This window comes from Procambarus clarkii, chromosome 63 (assembly GCF_040958095.1).
Source record: "Procambarus clarkii isolate CNS0578487 chromosome 63, FALCON_Pclarkii_2.0, whole genome shotgun sequence".
Lineage (NCBI taxonomy): Eukaryota > Metazoa > Arthropoda > Malacostraca > Decapoda > Cambaridae > Procambarus > Procambarus clarkii.
In genome coordinates this window covers 26,151,760-26,172,122 of record NC_091212.1, presented here as the reverse complement: position 1 = coordinate 26,172,122, position 20,363 = coordinate 26,151,760, and the positions used below count along the sequence as shown (strand labels likewise).

General features: G+C 42.6%; 1 protein-coding gene across 5 annotated transcripts in view; it reads right to left on the bottom strand.

The window, feature by feature from the left end:
• Positions 1–3,736: 3,736 nt before the first annotated feature.
• Positions 3,737–20,363, bottom strand: part of LOC123769447 (uncharacterized) — a 65,878-nt gene continuing 49,251 nt past the window's right edge. For 3 of the 5 annotated variants that reach the window (XM_045760552.2, XM_069308817.1, XM_069308818.1), the window contains exons 7-9: positions 18,741–19,101; positions 8,397–8,490; positions 3,737–6,010 (exon numbers count right to left, since the gene is read on the bottom strand). In XM_045760552.2, the coding sequence (XP_045616508.2) occupies positions 8,422–8,490; positions 18,741–19,101 (430 nt within the window). In that variant the 3' untranslated portion in view covers positions 3,737–6,010; positions 8,397–8,421. The remainder of the gene's footprint in view (positions 6,011–8,396; positions 8,491–18,740; positions 19,102–20,363) is intronic. The other 2 variants (XM_069308821.1, XM_069308819.1) reach the window with 2 other exon arrangements.

Genomic DNA, 20,363 nt, shown 5'->3' with positions numbered 1-20,363 from the left:
AACCAAACGGTCGCGAGAGAGAGGCGGAAGGGACGTACGTCCCTGAAGGAACCAGAAGAGCCGGTGAAGCCACACCCGACCTGGCAGTAGACCATCACGGCAAAGTTCAGGGTCTCACACAAACTCCCGAGCAGCCGCTGCATGACCCGGGAGCCCCTCAGAAACAGACAAAGGTGGGACTGCAGGCGAAGCAGAGTCGCCGGAGGCAGAGACAAGGAAGCGGTGCGAGCGTCCCAAACCAAACCCAGCCAAGACTGAACCTGAGAGGGAAACAGAGGGGACTTCCTCCAGTTCACCAAGAACCCAAACCCGGCGAGCTGGGAAGAACCAAATCCCTGGTGAGCAGACATGCGGACTGGCTGGGAGCCCAAGCCAGCCAGTCGTCGAAGTAGGCCAGAACCAGAACCTAAGCAGCGAACAGGGCGATCCCTGCACCGACCAGAAACAGCTGGAACCGGAGGTTGCGCCTGCCCCGAATCTGGCACCAATGGCCTACCACGACAAAAAGAACCCCGAGCCCTGGCACGACCTTTCCAGGAAGGCCCCCCACGAGCCCCCTGAAACAACAACTCAGACATAGCCCGACAACTAACCGAGGCCGCCTGCAGGTACTGCACCACAGCAGACTCAGCAAACAGCAACGGACAAAAAGGAGAAGACAACTAAAGAGCCAGGGGCCCAAGTGGATTCTAAAGAAGAAGCCATCACCACCTGCCGACACGCGAGGCGAGAAGCATAGAACCACGAAACCGCATAACGCACGAGCGGCGCAAAGAGCTTCAACAAAGCAGACGACACCCGCACCACGGAGGGCAGCGCACCGGACCCGGCAGCGGCCCCAAGCACCCTCACATCCAACTCAAGTGAGTCTGAGGACAGCTCAAGTAGGGAAAAGAAACACAGGGCCGAGGCAAGCAGGCCACGAGTACGCAAATCCTCCACCACCAAGGCAGCCGAAAGGGAAGGAACCTGCACGTGAAGCTGCATGACACCAACATCCCGCGGAAGGAGATGGGCAAACAAACAAGCATTGAGATGGTCGAAGGCGCCCTCCAGAAAAACCTGAAATGCCGACTGAGTGTCTCGTCACTCAAGCTCGCAGGACCGACAGAATGTGTGCCAAGCCTCCAACAAAAAAAAGAGGACAGGCTGCCATCCAGGATGACTCCGGAACTTCATAACGAACCCAGAACGAATCAGCAGATCCATCATGAAGGCATAATCTGGGTTGCGTAGGAGGTAAGCCGCCAAGGCTTCCCGCACCTCAGAAGACGAGGCTCGGGAAGCCGGAAACCCTCCAGATGGACGGACGCGAAGAACCCGCGGGATCACGGAACCGAACCCGGGGAGGAGCGGACACCAAATCCAATTCGTATGCAGAGGGAGCGAAAGAGAACCCCTCTCCTTGTAATACCAACCCCGCTTGGAGGGCAGAAAAACCCAGGCGGGGTCCAACGGGGCCCAAGGCCCCCAAGCCAACCCCGGGAACCTCGTCCTGAGAACACGGGGCCAAGCCGGCCTCCAAAGAAAAGGCGGGAGCTGCTGAAAAAGCAGGAACGAAGGGGGCCCACTGGCCAGACCCAGAAGCTCCGGCAGAAGGACCAGGCTCGAATGCCTCCGCCGCAACCCGAATTCCCCCCGAGACCGCCAGAGTCTCAACACCAACAAGACCATGCCTCGACTCCGAAACCCTCAGACACTTCAGAGCCGGAAGCAAGGGAGGTGGAGGGGACCGAATGAACAACAGAAGGGGCGGACGGAACCAGAGTCGAAGTGACCCCCACCCCCAAGTCTGGGTCCACTATAACCAAAACAGGGCAGTCTCGGGGCATCCGGGGTTGCAACCAACCGAGCGCGTTGCACCAGCCTAAACCTAGCATGCAACGCCCTAGCTGCCTGCATCCGCATATCATTATCAGAGGCTTGAGTGAACTGGAGTACATACAGACAACACACGTCGCACGACTCCGAGTCAAAACAATCACCAACCCAACAGGCAGCATGGTGGAGGCAAAACCGGTGTCACCCAGAGACAAGGGAACAGAGCAACCTTCAAACTCGCAAGATGCAAGGGGGGACTCAGGGGTCACATCCATTGGAGAACGTAGCCCCTGTGTGGTTTTCCAGGGCCCTTAGCCTTGAGTACACGCTAAGGGAAGCCCAGGCAGGGTACTGTGAACTGGCACCCAAGTCTACCAAACCTCTAAAGTTGAACTCCTGGGACATGTACACTCACAGGGGCCAAGCGGGGAGGACCACCAACAGAGTGAGAAATATATAAACCCCCAAAAACAGTGATGGTGGACCCCTACCAGGCAGAAAAACAAAAACAAAAGAAAATCCTGCAAGAGGACAATGTACCCAGGCGGAACAGAGCTGGCCGCTGTTATAGGTGAAAACTAGCTGTGCAGTACCCCGAGCCCCTGCCAGTGACGAAAACTACCCCCACCCAGAGACAAACAAGGGCAAGAAAACCCCCCAGCTAACTCCAAGGGTGGCCAAAACCCGAGCAGTAAATGGCAAGGCAGAGGTAGACCCAGAGGTGACTTGTGGAAGGAGGCCACAAGCCCCAAGGGTAGTACTTACAGGGCACCAAGGGTAGGTGACCCTAGGCGCATGCAGCCCAAGTACCATAGAATCTCATTCCCGGCTCACAGACCACCTGAAGGGTCAGTCCACACCACAAGGCACAAAACTGAAATGTAAAACTGAGGCACGACTGCACCAGACTCCCATCAGCCTAAGAAATGTAGATTGGGTCGCCGGTGAGTGGGTCTAGGGCTCCCCATTCCCCCTCCCTGGGAGGGGGGTGTTGCGCAGACAGCGGTGCGGTGACGTGATGACGTTATGATAGTTTGCTAATTTTCGTTTGGGGAGTTTTGTCCACCTGTTCGGTTTTTGTTCGCAATACTTTTACCAGAATAGGGGTTTGTTTTGGGGCGCCTACCTTTCTGGGTGCCTATCCTGGTCGATGGCAAACATAGAATGCTCCCAACCACAGGGGGGTCATTTTAGGCCATTGCTCCTCGTGCTTCTCTAGAGGGGGTGGGGGGGGGCAGGTTCTGGCTCGTGGTCCCCAGTAGGCAAGAACTTCATGCATTGACTGATGCCAGAAAGATACATATCCATTCAGCCTGGATAGCTCCGGGGACTCAACGGGGCTCCCCCAGAAAATTCCATAATGGTAACAACAAAAAATTGATGCTAGATACTCACAGTTAGTTATGACTCGGGAAGTGACTACTATTCAAGAGTGCATAGCTGTTCGCACCAGGGGAGATTAAAATCTTGTACAGATACCATATTCTGTGCATTGTTCACACTCACCATGTCTACCAACCTTCTTTCTGGTCTTTTCCACCTACCTTGAAGTTTTTTTGAGCACTCTCTTCACCAGCTCACCATCACCCACTTCTTAACCATGTCAAACAGCTTAGAACATTCAGCACAATCTTGCAGTTTATGTACTTTTGCACATAAACTGCAAGACTAAAGACATAATAAGTCTTTCCTTATTATAGTTTCTTACTGCATCTATTCTCCTAACACTACACTTGCTTTCCGATGATGGTTGGAATAACTCTGAATTTTTCCCATTCATAAAGCACCACCATCTCACAACCATATACTGAAGTTTGAATTACATAAATCTTTTTCACAGGTAATAAATAATGTTAAACCAGCCTCTACTATATAATGATTTCTACTCACACTATTAGGAATGGGATAAATATACTTAATCTTTCATTCTTTATTTACGTTAAAACAATCATTCCGACATAACATAAAATGAGGTTACAATATACTGTATTCTTTACAACTATAAGGGGACTGGAAATTCCCATAATAAAAATCCGACTTCACAACATTGTTCAATATACATGTCATAACTGGAAACTTAAAACACCATTTCTTTAATAAATGAGGCAAAATTAACACCTCATTTTCATAACAGTGACAGCAATGGCACATAAACCCCTATAGCTCTTAAGTGGTCATCTGGATTCGAATGTCTTGATATTTGTTTTTGTAATTGTAAATAAATTTTTTTTAAAGAGATTAATAATTGACATTACAGTTTGAGCTTTTATGATAAAAACATCAAAGTATAAAAAAAAGATATTCTTAGAATTTTATTCTAAACAACTTCTACTTTGAAGCTACTTAGAAAGTGAGAATGCTGCTCAATCGAGGTAGAGGATACTCTCTATTTTCAAGCAAGAAGCTTTCCTTGGTCCGGACTCTTGCCTTCTTTTGAAATATTGTGATGATCTGTATACTTAAGTACAAAATACTTTTGATTAAAGATTACTGAACCAAGGAAAACTTGCGAATTTGATCTGCCAAGCCTAGACGAGCAGGGTATTAGGACAACTACATCACTACACCAATACACTAATGTGTGACTTGTCCAAACATTTGTGTGTAGTAATTTTACTATTATCATGCATATCAATCACCTTGAAGCCTCCAAAGAGTTGTTCCTGATAACACTGCTAGCAATCCTATTTATAAATAAACAGTAGCATAATATCATATATTTCCTGTCTTCACTGTTGATTATCTACCGTACTTAAAGCTCCTGTTTAATGAATTCAAAATCTGGTAAATAATGGATCCACAATGAGTATCTTTGTTGATGGTGCTGTAACAATATCATATATACAAATGCACCCACATTATTAACAATCTCATTTTTTCTTATGCAAAATGTTATGAATAATGCAAAGCAATAATACCAATGTGCAACAACTGCGCTTGATTAATTGTGAATTAACTTTTAGTACACTTCTCTCTCTAACACCATCTACATTCAGAAAATGGTTCAATAAATATGAAGATATTTTAAAGGATGAATTTGACCCAATCAGTATGTCATGCACAAGGAACTGTCAAACCTTAAATAATATTGTGTTGAATTGCTTGACATTTTTACAAAACAATTTAATCACGCTTCTCGGTATAAAAAAAATAAAAAATCATGTATACATGTATATATACGTGTATTATAAAATGCACATGCATTAATGCTGAACACTGTCCAAATAGGAAGACCACAAATCCTCGTAAGTGATACATCAAGCAAGAAGTGTACAAGAGAGAGATTGTATTTTGTGCACACACTGATCAACTGAGCATGATACACAGTGCATTAAAATGACAAGCATTGGAGAGAGTAATGGATAAAACATTTAGAAAAGTGACTATGGTGTTTCTTTTACAGATAATGTCATTAATGCTTTTTGTATTAAGAAGCAAGAAACACAAATGCTTAAAGGAATATAATGTATAATCCACATAAGTGTTTTCACTGCCAACATATAATTACAGAGCAATTATAGTCTTCCTTACGAACCACACTGTTTTGGTTACTATGATGAAACAAGCTGTTGAAATATCTTCATGTAATACTTGTCTTATCCATATGTAATAAATCTTGTATAAAATATACAGTGCAATTACAGTCATACTTTTCAAAGGAAGCTGAAATTTAAAGCATTTCTAAAACTAAATCATTACTCTCTTCCTATTGAAAAGAATACAAAAAAATATTCCAGTTATATATCACCTGCAAATCTGGCATCTAAGACTTTGCACAGATATGCAATAATCTCCATAAGCTGCTAAATCACAGTCCATAACACCATTTAAGACATATTAATCACATTAACAATTGCAACCTTTGAATTGTCTTTTATTTTCATTACTCTGATTCAGAACCAGCCTCCAAGGAAACTGCTTTAACAACATTTGTGGTGGAACGAGATGAAGACCGTGATATTGTTCCTGTCACTTTTCTACCTTGAGAGTTAACTCTTGGTCTGCGCATGGAGCCTGTTCGAGTCTTTGGTCTAACTGAATGCTGTCCTTGAGAAGAAGAGGCAATTGATGCTAAAGAAGAGTGAGACGATGACTCGGATAACTCTAGCTCTGTATTAAGTGAGACTGTGGACCCAACTCGCTGAGCACGAGCCCACTCTGCACCCCGAGTCACATCTGCTGCATTAATCTGAAGTGAGCAACCAAAAATGAAATGAGTAATCATGAGATATGTATAACTGAGTATGCTCTATTCTTCTAGGCCAGATAGAAGTATTAATTCTGATAAGACCATTTCAATGTTTAAATTCTCCTAAAATCAATAATACATCATAAAAAAATGTTGAAGATTTTAGTAGAGTAAATAATGCATGGAACATATGTAGTTCCCTACTTTTATTTTGAAGATTATCTTGAAAATTGATAACCTTAGAAACCAAAATAAGAAAGGACATTGCAATGATATTTTTTAATCATCATACCACACATACCAGTTGTTTTGAATTATGTAACAGTTCCAAAATTCTAATTCACAACCACACCAAGCATATACACTAATATATAATTACAATAATACTCTATTAACACTTTGTCTGACCGATAATGCATAATGCGTCTGTGTATGAATGTACTCAGTTTGTGTGAGGACGAATGCTGTGTCCAAAATTAAAATATTTGTTAAAAATCCGTTCTTTTTTCTTTCATTATGGGACTTGTTTTAAAAAGTGCCAATGTCTTCCCATTTTCTGTGATGCCCTATGTGGCATCACGGCACTGCCACCCACGCAGTAGACCCATTGTTATTATGTTCACACTCGTGACAGCTGTGGCCTCCCCTTGCGAAAAAATGTGTCCCCGTTCCGGTTATCTTTACTCAGCTATATTTGTTTGTGCCTTTATAAACACTCTACATTTACTCCATGATGGATAGTAGTCAAGAACAGAGCCAATCCATGACAAAAGCAGGGAAATTAACACGTTTGAAGCAAACTCTCATTGGTCCAGTTCCATAATTTGGTCACTGTTGAACCTTGAGTATAAGAATTGACCTTTCCAAAATAACATCATACATGCTGTTGATGTACATGACGATGAGAGCATTTTTACTGGCAACAATGTTGCAGCCCCCGGATCATCAAGTGTAAGGCAGCCACTCTTCCTTTCGTCACCTCAAAATGAAGAATCATTTGACACGGAAGACAAGGTTCAGACAACTCCTAGTAGTGCTGTTGCTTGGAGAAAACTTCATATTATGGATAAACCTGAACGTCTGAACAGAAACTTGAATCATTCCCTAATGCGCTTTGAGAAAGGTCTGAAGTGTCGTGTCTGCTACAAGTCTGGTAAAAGGAAGGACAGCAGGAATAAGTGCAAGTCGTGTGGTGTGGCACCACTGTGTGCTGCACCATACTCTGGCTTGTACCATTGCAAGAGGACATACTGGGTGGTGGATAAGCAGTAATGCTTACCCATCATTCACTCCACCTATAAAACATGGGTCGAGAAACTTCAGGAAACATTTTCATGGAGCAGGTGGAGTGGTTCAACTTAATGCTTAACTCATGTTCTGCAAACATCATTGGGTAGTAAGTACAGACATGTTTATTCATTTTTTATGCATATGATATTGTGGTACGAACACTTATGTGAAGGAAGCAAGACAAAAATGAATGAAATAGTGTAACAAATAATGTGGGGAACGAATAACGAGTATAAATAATGATGAGAAGCAGTTTTTTTAACATGACAATGTACTTTATTCTTATGGTACTGGTAATGTTCTTCTTCCTTTTGCCCTTATATATATGCATATAGTATATCCTTTTAGAGCATTCTATTGAGAACAAATTGATACCAAAATGAGCGACTCGACACGAAAATTGAGGTGAGAAAATGAAGAATACTGTATAAACATTTGAGTCCGGGTGCTGGGGATGTGCGGATTGGTGCCCGCTCATGGGTATCGCTCAGCCGATTTTCAGGTTTGCTGTGGGTGGCGTGATGGTTTTTTAACCTTATATGCATATATTCCTTTAGAGAATTCTATTGGGAACAATTTGATACTAAAATGAAAGGGAAATACTCAGCCGACCATGGGGTGTGCTGGGGATCACGCACCAGGTCAGGCAAGTGATAATTCATTGTGTTGTGGGACAGGCAGCTAGTCAACATACAGTATATATGTTAGACTTATATCAAGGCTACCCAAAAGGTCAAATTACTGACCTCCCTAGGATGTAATTCCACAAGCTGACTAGCTCCTGGGTACCTAGTATCTGCTAGGTGAGCAGGAGCATTAGGTAGTAGAAAATGTGCCCAACTATATCTATCTCGACTGGGATTCTAACCTGGAAGTCCCGTTGCTAGTCGGGAATGAACCTGACTGTACTACTGGGACAATAATGAAGCATAAAGTCAAATGTAAACACATCAATTACACACAGAAATCATAATATCGTGATGCATCAAATGAACAAATCCACAAGGGCCGTGACGAGGATTCGAACTTCGTCACGGTCCTTGTGGATTTGTTCATTTAAACACATCAACATAAAATATTCTATACAAATACTCACCATTGATTTTGGTCTGGGTCGATTTTCAGACTTGCCTCTTTTTCGTGACTGTCCTTTTGCTGGCGGCTCTTGGAAGTGTAGCGTAGGCTGAGATCTGGTAAAAGCGCAAAATATATGCTACTGTTTTTGGTGGGAAAGATTATATCTTTCAGGTACAGGGCACAAAATATATTTTTTGTTTTTTGCTCATGCTGTATTATGATAATTTAAATATGAAAAAAATGGATTCACTCCTGTGCTGTTGATCCAAATCAAATATTTATTTATACATTGTGATCAATTAAAAGAGCAATTATGTTGGTATTACAGAAAATATATAAATTTAAATACCAAGTGATAAAAGCAAATAATAAACAACTACAACATGTGTTTCTTTGAGGGAGTATAACCAACATCTGAAACTAATCTAAACACTGCTACATTCATTGTGGGAAACAAACATACATTAGTACATACATATTTAAAAGGGTTATGTTAATAAAGTCTTAAATTACTTTTTCTACTGTATGTCTGTGTAAATTTTGCATACTAATCCAAAATTAGATTTGGATATTAGTTACACACATCTGATTGCAGTTAGTCATTAATATAGCGTCTCTAATTTATAAACCTTTTTCCAAATGCATTACTGAACAGCAAAACCATCTATCTCTACATTTTATTAACTAAAGGATTACTGGTAAAGTGCAAAACACTTAATATTCTAACATATAATAAGATTGAAGCAAGAAAGCTCATTAGAAAGTCTGCAGAAGCCAATACAGTGAATTTAAATGAAAACAGAGTGCATTTAATGACTTATATTACAGCTATTGTACCAAGGAATGTAAGTTGTGAACAGTAGGTAGTGTCAACACCAGCACCCCATGCACAGTGCACCAACCCTGGTTTAGAAACTTCATTTTGGCATGACCCTTGTGGCTCACACTGGTCACAGCGTAACAGGAAAAGGTGAATCGTTCCGAGTCATTATGGTACAATCCATGCGAAAATTCTTTCCTAATCTGCTGATTAACTTTCTTTAAATCTGACTCTTCTCTCTTAGATACAGAGTTTCTTTGTAGTCCCCATGCTGAGCCTCTGAGCCCTTTTGCATGATCCTAAATGTTTGGAGGATTTTTAGCAGAAAACCACAAATAACCTGATGCCCCAGAGTCCACATAATTAATATTCTTGTAAATAAGTAGGATAATGTTCCGATGCACAGTCATAATTTCATGTTCCACAATATACCAAAAAAAAAAAAAAGTAAAAAGCCAGTTAGAACCAAAAACAATAAGCATATGTATTAAGGCCATGACAAAAACATAAATAAACATAATTTTTGTTAAATAGCTTAACAGTAGTACAAAACAATCATAAATATAATAAATAGCAGCAGCAAGACAAGAGAAAAGCACCAAAGGCATATTCACCACACATGTCATCCAGAAACAGACCACTATCAATTTTTTGCATAAGGGAATCTACGGGAATCTCATCTTTCTCAATGTAACTGATCAGCAAACAATACATGAACATCAAAGATCAAAACACTGATATTGTTAGATTATGCAACCATGTAAAATACTGTTCACTCAATTTAATGATGTATGTGCACTAGAGAGTTGTAAAAATATTAAGAGTTGTCAAAATATCATAGTTCACACCATGAACATAAGCTTCAAGTTTTCAAGGAATAACATGCAAAGAAGATCTTTCAACTCAAGTGTTGAGTGCTAATAACTCAACATTTTAGCTTTAACCCTTAAATGGCGCAAAACAGGGGCCTGGAAAGCGAAAAATATTCAAATTATGTAAAAATTACTTAAAAATGTTAAACAAATTTCCAACTTATTGGCTTCAGCGTCGTGGAAGTTTCATCAAAATATTTTCAGAAATTGATTTTAGACAATTTTTTTTTTTAAAAACAAGAATGTTTTGTTAAGGAGAACAGCTCCTATTAACTGGAACTGATGGATAATACAGTATGAGAGATGCAAGCACCTGTCCGATGCACAATGAAGAAGAATAGTAGTAAGAAGTGTCCACAAAGTGGATATGCAGCTCGTGCTTTTATAGCATTGCTGAGTAATACATAACACAACAAATAATAATGAGTATGTTATTATGCTCTATTTTGTTATATATCATATAAATACATTGCCCAATGTTAATATCTGTTACTTTCATCAATGTCCAAAAAATATTTTGTTAGGGGAAATAATATTTTTTTTGTTTTTAGTTTTCTTTGCCTTTGTTTATTATCTGATTGTGTTGTAACCTTTACATCCTGGAGAGCGCATACCCATACCTAACTATGTCAAGATAGAATGAAATTGGTCAACAAATAAATCAGTTACAACTCGCAGAACTTGGGACTTTGAATTTGTTTTGGCTGATTTTTTCACAGATTTTAAACTCTATTTTCTTTGTCTTTCTAGGTTGTTTTGATGATTAGGGACCAGATTAGGGATTTTTCACTTATATAAATTATACACTAAATATATCCCCTAAATCATTACTGTACAATTATAAATATCTATATATATATATTTTTTTTTGGAGGGGGGGGGGGGCATTATTTTGTCTTGACTTCATTTCAACACATATTGACCTACAACTTTCACATATTCGAGTACAAATGCCAAACAATGTTTATTACAACATACAAGTAAATTAATGAATTAGAACTACCTTATTTATTGTTGATAACTTTAACTTCAATTACATCTATAACTAGAATTTAAACTTCGAGTCAAATAAAAGAATCCAGTTTCTGACCGATTCTCACCATTTTTACATAGTGTGCACAGTTGTCTGTTCTACAAGCTCTATAAAATGGATTTTTTACAAACCCTAAATGTTTGGAGTTATAATTTAGTTTTTGTCTAAATTTGCCGCATATTTTAAATGCCATATTGACGATTTTTGTTAAAAGTAAACTACTGTATACTGAAAACCTATACAGGTATTCTAATTTGATGAAATGAAGATCATATGCTATTCTGAGAGAATAATAACACCAAATGATCAAGTGGTGATATTTTATATTATTTTTAATCTGATTTGAAAATCTTAAGTTTTCAATATTCAATTTTTTAAATATTTTTGATTTTCTTGTTTTTCAAGTTACATTGGTGATCATTTAGACAAAGTTGGAGCATTTGCTAGTTGATTATGCACAAAAAAAAACAGCATTGAATGTAATGCAATGCCATTTTCTGGTTGAGTCCCGGAGGCTCCCCGGAGCTATCCAGGCTAAATGGATATGTATAACTTTCTGGCATCAGTCAAAGTGCATGGAATTCTTACCTACCAGTTACCACGAGCCAGAACCTGGCCCCCTCTAGAGAGGCACGAGGAGCAATGGCCTATAGAAACCCCCCTGTGGTTGGGATCATTCTGTGTCTGCCATCGACTGGGACAGGCACCCCAAAACAAACCCCTATTCTGGTGAAAATGTTGGCATCAAAAGCCGAACGAGTAGACAGAACTCCCCAAACAAAATATCAAACTATCATGACGTCATCACGTCGCCGTGCCGCTGTCTGCGCAACCCCCCTCCCTCCCCCGGGTGGGGGAAGGTGGAGCCCCAGACCATCTGTGCCGGCGATCCAACCGGCAGTTCTTAGGCTGGATGTCAAAATACGCAAAAAACACCGCCATCCGGAGGGAGGAAGGGAGGGATGCCGGGGAGCCTCCGGGACTCACCCAGAAATGGCGTTTCATTACATTCAACACTGGTTTTCTGAGGGGAGCCCCGTCGGCTCCCCGGAGCTACTTCACCACAGATAAGGAAAAGAGAGAAGAATCCGGGAGGTGGACGCCAAGTGTCCTAACCTAAAAAACAAGACCACAGACAAAACTAAAAGACCCTTCAGACAACCCCGCAGACCCAAACCCCAGAACAGGAATGAGGGAAGGAAGGCAACCCGATCAAACCAAAACATGTCCACGACCCCAGAGGCCAAGACACGCAGGGAACAGCAAAGACCTGCAACCGAACAACAAAGGAAACCCCCCCGGCCTGACCAACCAAGCAGCAACCAAAGGACCAAAACGAGGAGGAGAAAGAAAATAGACCATCTGGGCCAACGACCAGGATGGCACTGAACCAGCCCTGAACAGGGCTGGACCGATCAGCAAAAAGAGGCGGAACCGCAGGAAGACCCACAGGGCCGGAACCAAGGAAAGCAGCAGGTCTTGCCAAGGCAGGCAAAAAAACAGAGGAAATGGCCGCCAGGGAAACCAGGAACCCAACCCCAGCGAGCCGAACTAACCTGGGTGAGCAGACACGCCTCGTCCAAGAGAACCTTTCCCCCCCCCCAGAACCCCTGAAGGACCAACAAGGTCAAACCCCAAGGAGCCAGGGCCCAGGCAGAGGCCAACGAGGAAAAGGAGCACCACAAACGAAAGCGCAAGACGCGAAGCTAAACAGCGACTCTGCAACCCAAAGGAGCAGCGCAACCAGCTCCAGCAGGGAAAAACAAATGCATGCGTCCTCAATGTATACAGGAGGGGAACTACGCAAGACGGGAACCACAGGAAAACAAAAACACACGTCCCAGAAAAGGAACAAAGAAAAATTGGAGCCAGGACCGGAATCCCAGCTACCTGTCCTAAGAAAAGGAACCAGTAGGGCAAGAGCGGTGGACCAGAAGTCCACCACCCCCCACAGACAGTGCAACACAGAAGCCTGCAGTGAGATACAAAGAAAAATGAAAGAACTCGGTACCAAAAATGAACACTGGGGTAGTCCAAAAGCAGAGAACTGAACATGGACAGAGGCCCACCCTAGCACCTAACATCAGTATAGCCAATAAGCACCGACCCAGATACACAGCCATGTGTAGGACGGGGGAAAAAACGGAAATAGGCAAGGAAAAACCCCGAATACAGACCAAGTAGCAGCCAGGAACGCAATGCACACGACCAACCACAAAGTGTGGAGTGGGAGGTCACACAAACACAGAGGGGACACCATGGATATCAGGGTGCAGCCAGGCACTGAAGATAGGCAAGGAAGGAGTGTCCAGAGAACAAAGACCAAGCAAGAAAGGAGGACTCAAAAGCATAGACCGAGGGAACGATGGAGTGTCCAAATATAGGGAAAAGACCCAGGTGTCAAAAAACTAACAAAAAGCACCGAAATGCGGGGCAGTGCTGCAGCCATCGACACAACCCTGTCAAGCGGGGAAGTGACAGAGTAAACAAGCAGGAGGGGGGGGGGGAGACAAGCACAGGAGTTCACAGGAGGAAGCTGAGTACCCAAACAAGCCACAGACATTAAAAAAGAACCTGATCAATGTCGGAGGAGGTAGGAACGGAATGCACTAGGAAGCGATGTGGAGGAGGCAGACTCTACACGCAGATGCAATGGTAGAGAAGACAGAGCCCAGTAGACTCAGGAAACTGCACACCTGTCGACCGACAGTAGAAACGCGGGACCAAAGAGCCAGAGCTCAACCCCCGCAAACACAACTAGGCAAGTACCCCACCAAAAGTCGAGAACCAGCACCTGGCCGACAAAGTCGCCAGACAATACAATCTCACCTGCAGAGTGGAGACACGACCATGCCACAACACAGTCGAGCCGAGAAACACACCAGGAGCATCGCCAGTGACTCGCCCGAAACGATATGCGTATAAGAGGCTGTAGGTATTGTATGTACCGTTACCCGAACAAAAATGTGAATTCGAAGTTGAAATATTTCCAAAGGTGCATGCCCAGCAGAGGACGAGGTGCAGTACAGAGGCAGAGGTGGCACCACACGGAGCCACCCCACCCCCAGAAGCAGGGAAAAGAACGAAGTGACGTCCCCACATATAAAATCCAAAACACCCCCGGCATCTAGAGGACTATTACCAGAGAAAGAAGATGAGCGAGAAGCCATAGAAAAACCGCGATAAACGACACGGAACACACGAGTACACCACCCAGAAACAAAACGAACACCCCGGGCCCCAGTGCAAGGTACGAACCGTCGGACACACACATATCGTAAAGACACAAGCAAGGTGTACGTAACGAATACGAGGAATGTCGAAACAGGAAGGAGAGACGATGTGAAAACAAAATAAGGCAAAACAGAAGCGAAAGAAGACAAGGAGGACGAAAGGGGACCAATGAGTCCGAAAAGAGATCAGAGGGAAACCTCACAGGAAGTCAACAGACATTCCAATAATATTGGAAGGTATGAAGAGGTACGCGAACCTACGAGAACCACGACAAGCAAGCACAAATGCACGGAGGTACACATGGACAAAAAGAAACCCCTGATCAAGAGACATGCAGGGGACCCCCGATACGAAGGGAACAGTATCGCGACGTAAGCACGAAAAGGGGTAGGAAAAGGGGGTGAAACTCACCCACATGAATGATGGGACCGACAGACCCGAAGGGACACGGAACCAAACCCAAGGAGAGGTAGACCCGAAACCAACATGGACGCAGATGGGGAAGGAAAACCCCACTCTGAGGAACTGCAAGCCCTGCACCAAGGGTACAAAGACCCAAGCGGGGCAAAACAGGGATGAGGCCCCCCCAGGCAACCTCTCCCCAACCCTGGGAACCTCAACAGCAGTACCCGGGGCCGAGCCATACCCCTCCAAAGCCCCAGCCTCACAAGGAAAAACCGGGGCAGCCGTGCAAAACTCTAAGGAAGGGAACCCACTAGTCAGACCCATACGGCACGTCTGGAGGAACAGGCTCGAATACCCCCGCCGCCATCCCAGAAGAGGAAAACCCCCAAGACCACCCGAGTCTCGACCCAACCAGAACCTGCTCCAACCCCAAAACCCGCCTACGGCTCAGAGCCGAAAGCAAGGGAAGGAAGTATGCACAACCGAAGGGTAAGGACTAGGAGGAGCAGAAGGAACCAGAGCCGAAGCGAACCCCGACTCCCAAGTCTAGACCCCAACAACCAAAACGGGACAATCTCAGGGCATCCGTGGCCGCAACCAACCAAGAGCATTGCAGCAACCTAAACCTAGCATGCAACGCAGCAGCCACCTGCACTTGCTTATCATGACCAGTGGCCCAGGTGAATGAGAGCACGTACAGACAACACCCGTCGCACAACTCCAGGTCAAAAATCCAATGATCCAACAGGTAGCAAGGCGGAGGCAAAACAGGTGACTGTCACCTTGAGACAAGGGGACAGAGCAACCTTCAAACTCGCAAGACGCGAGGGGGACGCAGGGGTCACATCCATCGGACCACAGAGCCCCGCGGGGTTTCCTAGGGCCCTTGCCTTGGTAACATGCTAAGGGAAGCCCAGGCAGGGTACTGCCAACCGGTGCCCAAGTCTACCAAACAAACTTCTAAAAGCTGAACCCCCCAGGTTGTGTCCACTCACGGGGCCAAGCGAGGAGTACCACCAAACAGAAAACATATATAGAAAAACCCTTAGAACAGCCAAGGGGGACCACAAAGGCAGAACCCCCCACCAAGCAAAAACAAAAACAAAAGAAAACCCCACAAGAGGACAATATACCCAGGCGGAACAGAGCCGTCCGCTATTATAGGTGAAAACTAGCTGTGCAGTACCCCACGCCCCAACCAGTGACAAAAACTAACCTCCTACCCAGAGACAAGCAAGGGCAACAAAACCCCAGCTGACTCCAAGGGCAGCCCAGAACCAAGCAGTAAAGGACACAGCAGAGGTAGAACCCAAGGTGACTTGTGGAAGGTGGCCCCAAGGGCAGTACTTACAGGGCACTTAGGGAAGAGAGCCTTAGGAGCATGCAGCCCGAGTACCGTGGAATCTCACTCCTGGCTCACACCCTACCGGTAGAGACAGCCCACACCACAAGGCACAGAACTGAAACAAAACCGGAGCCAGAGGCACTCGACCAGCCAGTAATCACATCAGCCAAGAACTACCAGTTGGATCGCCAGTGCAGATGGTCTGGGGCTTCCCTTTCTCCTTCCCGGGAAGGGGGGATTGCGCTGACGGTGGCACGGCGACATGATGACGTCATGATAGTTTGATATTTTGTTTGGGGTGTTCTGTCTACTTGTTCCGCTATCAGTAGCAATATTTTCACCAGAATAGGGGTTTGTTTTGGGGTGCCTACCTTTCTGGGTGCCTGTCCCAGTCGATGGCAGACATAGAATGCTCCCAACCACAGGGGGAGGTTTCTATAAGCCATTGCTCCTCGTGCCATTCTGAAGGGGCCAGATTCTGGCTCGTGGTCCCCGGTAGGCAAGAACTCCAAGCACTTTGACTGATGCCAGAAAATTATACATATCCATTCAGCCAGGATAGCTCCGGTGAGCTGACGGGGCTTCCCCTAGAAATTGGAAAGTGTTTGTGCAGTTTGAGAAACTGATGTTATGTCCAATCATATATGTATGTTTAGTGCCATTCAAGGGTTAAATCATAGTTTTTAAGTTGAAATCATTTATTGGTCATGTTAGTGGGTTTTGAGTTTTCTCAAATTATGTTTAACTGAACACCATGAAAAAACTGTTATATTCCAACTGAACAAACTGACTGATGGTGTTTGGCCTCTCACCATAAATTTTATTCAATAATCATTTACTGTACTTCATGCATTATCTTTAATTTCTCTATTTGCATATGAAATTTTTAAATAATATCTAGCTCTGATTCTCCTCAATCACTATAGGAGCTCCATTGAACTAAGTTGTTCTTAACCTGTAATATGATTTTCATAATAATGTACGTATAGAGTGGCACCAAAGCATTTCAACAGAGGCCTCCACAAGCTTACTAACCTCTGTCTCACAGCTACGATGTCTTTTATTAACTTACGTATTCAGCTCATAGTTAGTTTTTTTCTATTCCACAAGCATCATTAGCAACAACAACCTAAGTTTTCCTCAGTACCTTTGACCTTCAATTATTCATCAGCCATCTTTGAAGCCTTAGGTGCAAACTAGATTTTTATTTCCTCTTTATTATTGTTATACCATTAAGAGGGCAATGTGGTCTGTGATTTTTTAACCTTTTCTAAAAAAAAATTAAATTTTTTACACTTTATTTAAAACATCTCATTTATACTTATATTTCTTAATGCATAGGTGTAATAATGTCGGTAAGAACATATAAGAATAATAAGATTAAATGTTTCACAACTGAACCCATGTTAAATACCACTAAAACAGTTACAAGAATGGCTCTCTCTCTTTAAATTTACATATTTATCTTTATAAAATTTGACCAGATTTCATAACTAATTTTATTTGAAATACAATGAAGTTATTATTTTATAAGAAATTTAAGGCAATTTATAAATGATTTCTGACTGAAATGTGCTTTTGAGTCAAAGCAAACATAAACAATAAATAAATTACAGTTGCAACTGTAATAATCAAATTATACAGAATGGTTGAGGAGTACATCCTAGGAACTGAGAAATCCTTAAGACATGAGCTGTTTTTTTTCTTTCAGTTTCTCACAGTTGCTTCTTTTAAATGGACTGGCAGATTCATAGAAAACTGAAGATTTAATTTATAATACTGTACAGTATTTGTTTTGAAAAAATTGTGGAAGCTTTGAAATGAAAACCGTTATGTGTCACTCAGCATTAGTTCTTCACAATTAAAATTAAATTAGTTTCTGTAAATTGAAAATTAAACTACAATACTGAACCAGTTTATATGCAATACAAATATTCTTATTTGCAAATTTAAATGTTAATTAACTGATAATACCTTTAATATAATTCTTACAAGAAGTACACACACACACACACACATGCATATCTATTTTTTTTTGTACTCTTCAAACATCTGGTAGTGTTATATCTCCTTTAGGATATCCACATTCAACTTAGTAATAAAGCATGAACAATTAATATTAAATAAAGAAAATAACATTTCAATAGGAAGTGTGTAAATGTGGCACCTCTTTCTGAGAACTTACAAAGTGCCAACAACCAAAAGCCAATCAATCACGTATGATATTTGTCACACATTCTTTTATCTTACGCCTCAAAACTTTGATAAAACTGTATATATTGTATTTTATTACATAACGAATCCATCATAATCATGTGACTAGAAATGAACATGGTACAAAAAGTATTACAGTAGGTACCACAACATACTAAAACTGACTGTATTACAGCATAAATATCCGAAAGCTAATATAAAAATATTATATTAACATCCATTATACAGTATTAGAATGGACAGAAAATAATACTGTAATAATAATATAACTTCCAAATTTCAAACTGTGTCTATTGTCCAGTAAATGGTTGCATAATCATATAAATATTTTAAGACATTCTTTGCAGAAAACAAATGACATAAAACTTTACACATATGGCCAGGATAGAGGTACCAACTCATTTACACAGTTAACTCTCAACCACATGTCCATCACTCACCTCACCAGGTCGTGACCGCTTGAAGCTTGACCCGTGATGGGGGGCAGCAGGGTGACCTGAGCTACTGTAAGAGGCAGGGGCACCCAGGTCATCAACTGGTCCTGATCCACGACCTGCACTACCTGTTCTCACTCCTCTCGGTTCTCCTTTCCTTACTCCAGCTCTCTGAGAGCGATGGAGGCTAAGGGTCGAGGCCGAGAGACTCTGAGTTCGCCGAACTCTGCTTAACCTTTTAGGGTCTGTCACTAATTCGGGCTCCACATGAGGAACAGGTTCATGCCTAAGGTCGTAGATCAGGTCTCCAGCATCTGCTTCACCACTAGAGTAGCCTGAGGTCAGGTCATCCGCAGAAAGAACGCGACTGAAACACAGACAGTGCACCAGACTCCCACATGCATACTACCAACATACACGGTGCAATGCAAATCAGGAAAAGTGAGAAAACGTCAAATCAAACATAGAGCACTGAAAGAAAGCTTATACTGTACTGTACTTTTAAACAACATGCTAAAAAGGTATGATATTTTTATTCTTTAAAATAAAGCCAATAACCAAAGATGGGTATAAAGGAGCATATACAAATATATTACATGCTATTCAAATAAAACAATGAAAGAAAGAGAAAGAAATGAAAAAATTAACTAAATTCATCAACATTTATATCAAGTCTTAACTGACAATAAGCTATACAATTATTTGCAATGAATTTGTAATAAGTTGTACAATGTTGGTAAATGTTCCGAATTAAACTAATAGTGCTTCAGTATTGTATGGTGCTCTGCTAGTTGTTGGTACAAAAAGAAAAGGAGAGAACAAAATAAAGATATGGATCAAAAGCATATACCTGAAAGTATTCAATAACCTGTAACCCCTCTTACTTGACACTACAATATTGAAAGGTATAAAGCTGTATCATGGCAGAAAATTAGCTTTAAATGATCCTCTACAGCCAGAAATGGTCAATTTATAGCAGGCATATCAGTGCATGTTAAGACTGGTAGGTTGTGGGAGCAGTCAGACACACCACAGTAGGTTGTGGTGTGTATGTAATTACCTAAGTGTAGTTACAAGATGAGAGCTATGATTGTGGTGTCCCGTGTTCCCAGTACTGTTTGTTGCATAATGCTTTGAAAGTACTGTACTGACGGTTTCGGCCTCCACCATCTACTCACTTAGTGTGCTCCAACCATATGTATGTATATGTATATATGGGGGTTGAGCTTTGCTCTTTCGGCCCGCCTCTCAACTGTTCATCAATGAACTGTTACTAACTACAGTACTAACAATTATTTTTCACCCCCCCCCCCCAGGAAGAAGCCCGTAACAGCTGTCTAACTCTCAGGTACCTATTTTCTGCTAGGTAACAAGGGCATCAAGGTGAAAGAAACTTTGCTCATTTTTGTTTCTCGCCGGCGCTGAGAATCAAACCCGGGCCACAGGATTACGTGTTCAGCATACTATCCACACAGCCACTGGTGCCTCCGATGAGTGTGTGTGTGTAATTACCTAAGTGTAATTACCTAAGTGTAGTTACAGGATGAGAGCTACGCTCGTGGTGTCCTGTCTTCCCAGCACTCTTTTTCATATAACGCTTTGAAACTACTGTCGGTCTTGGCCTCCACC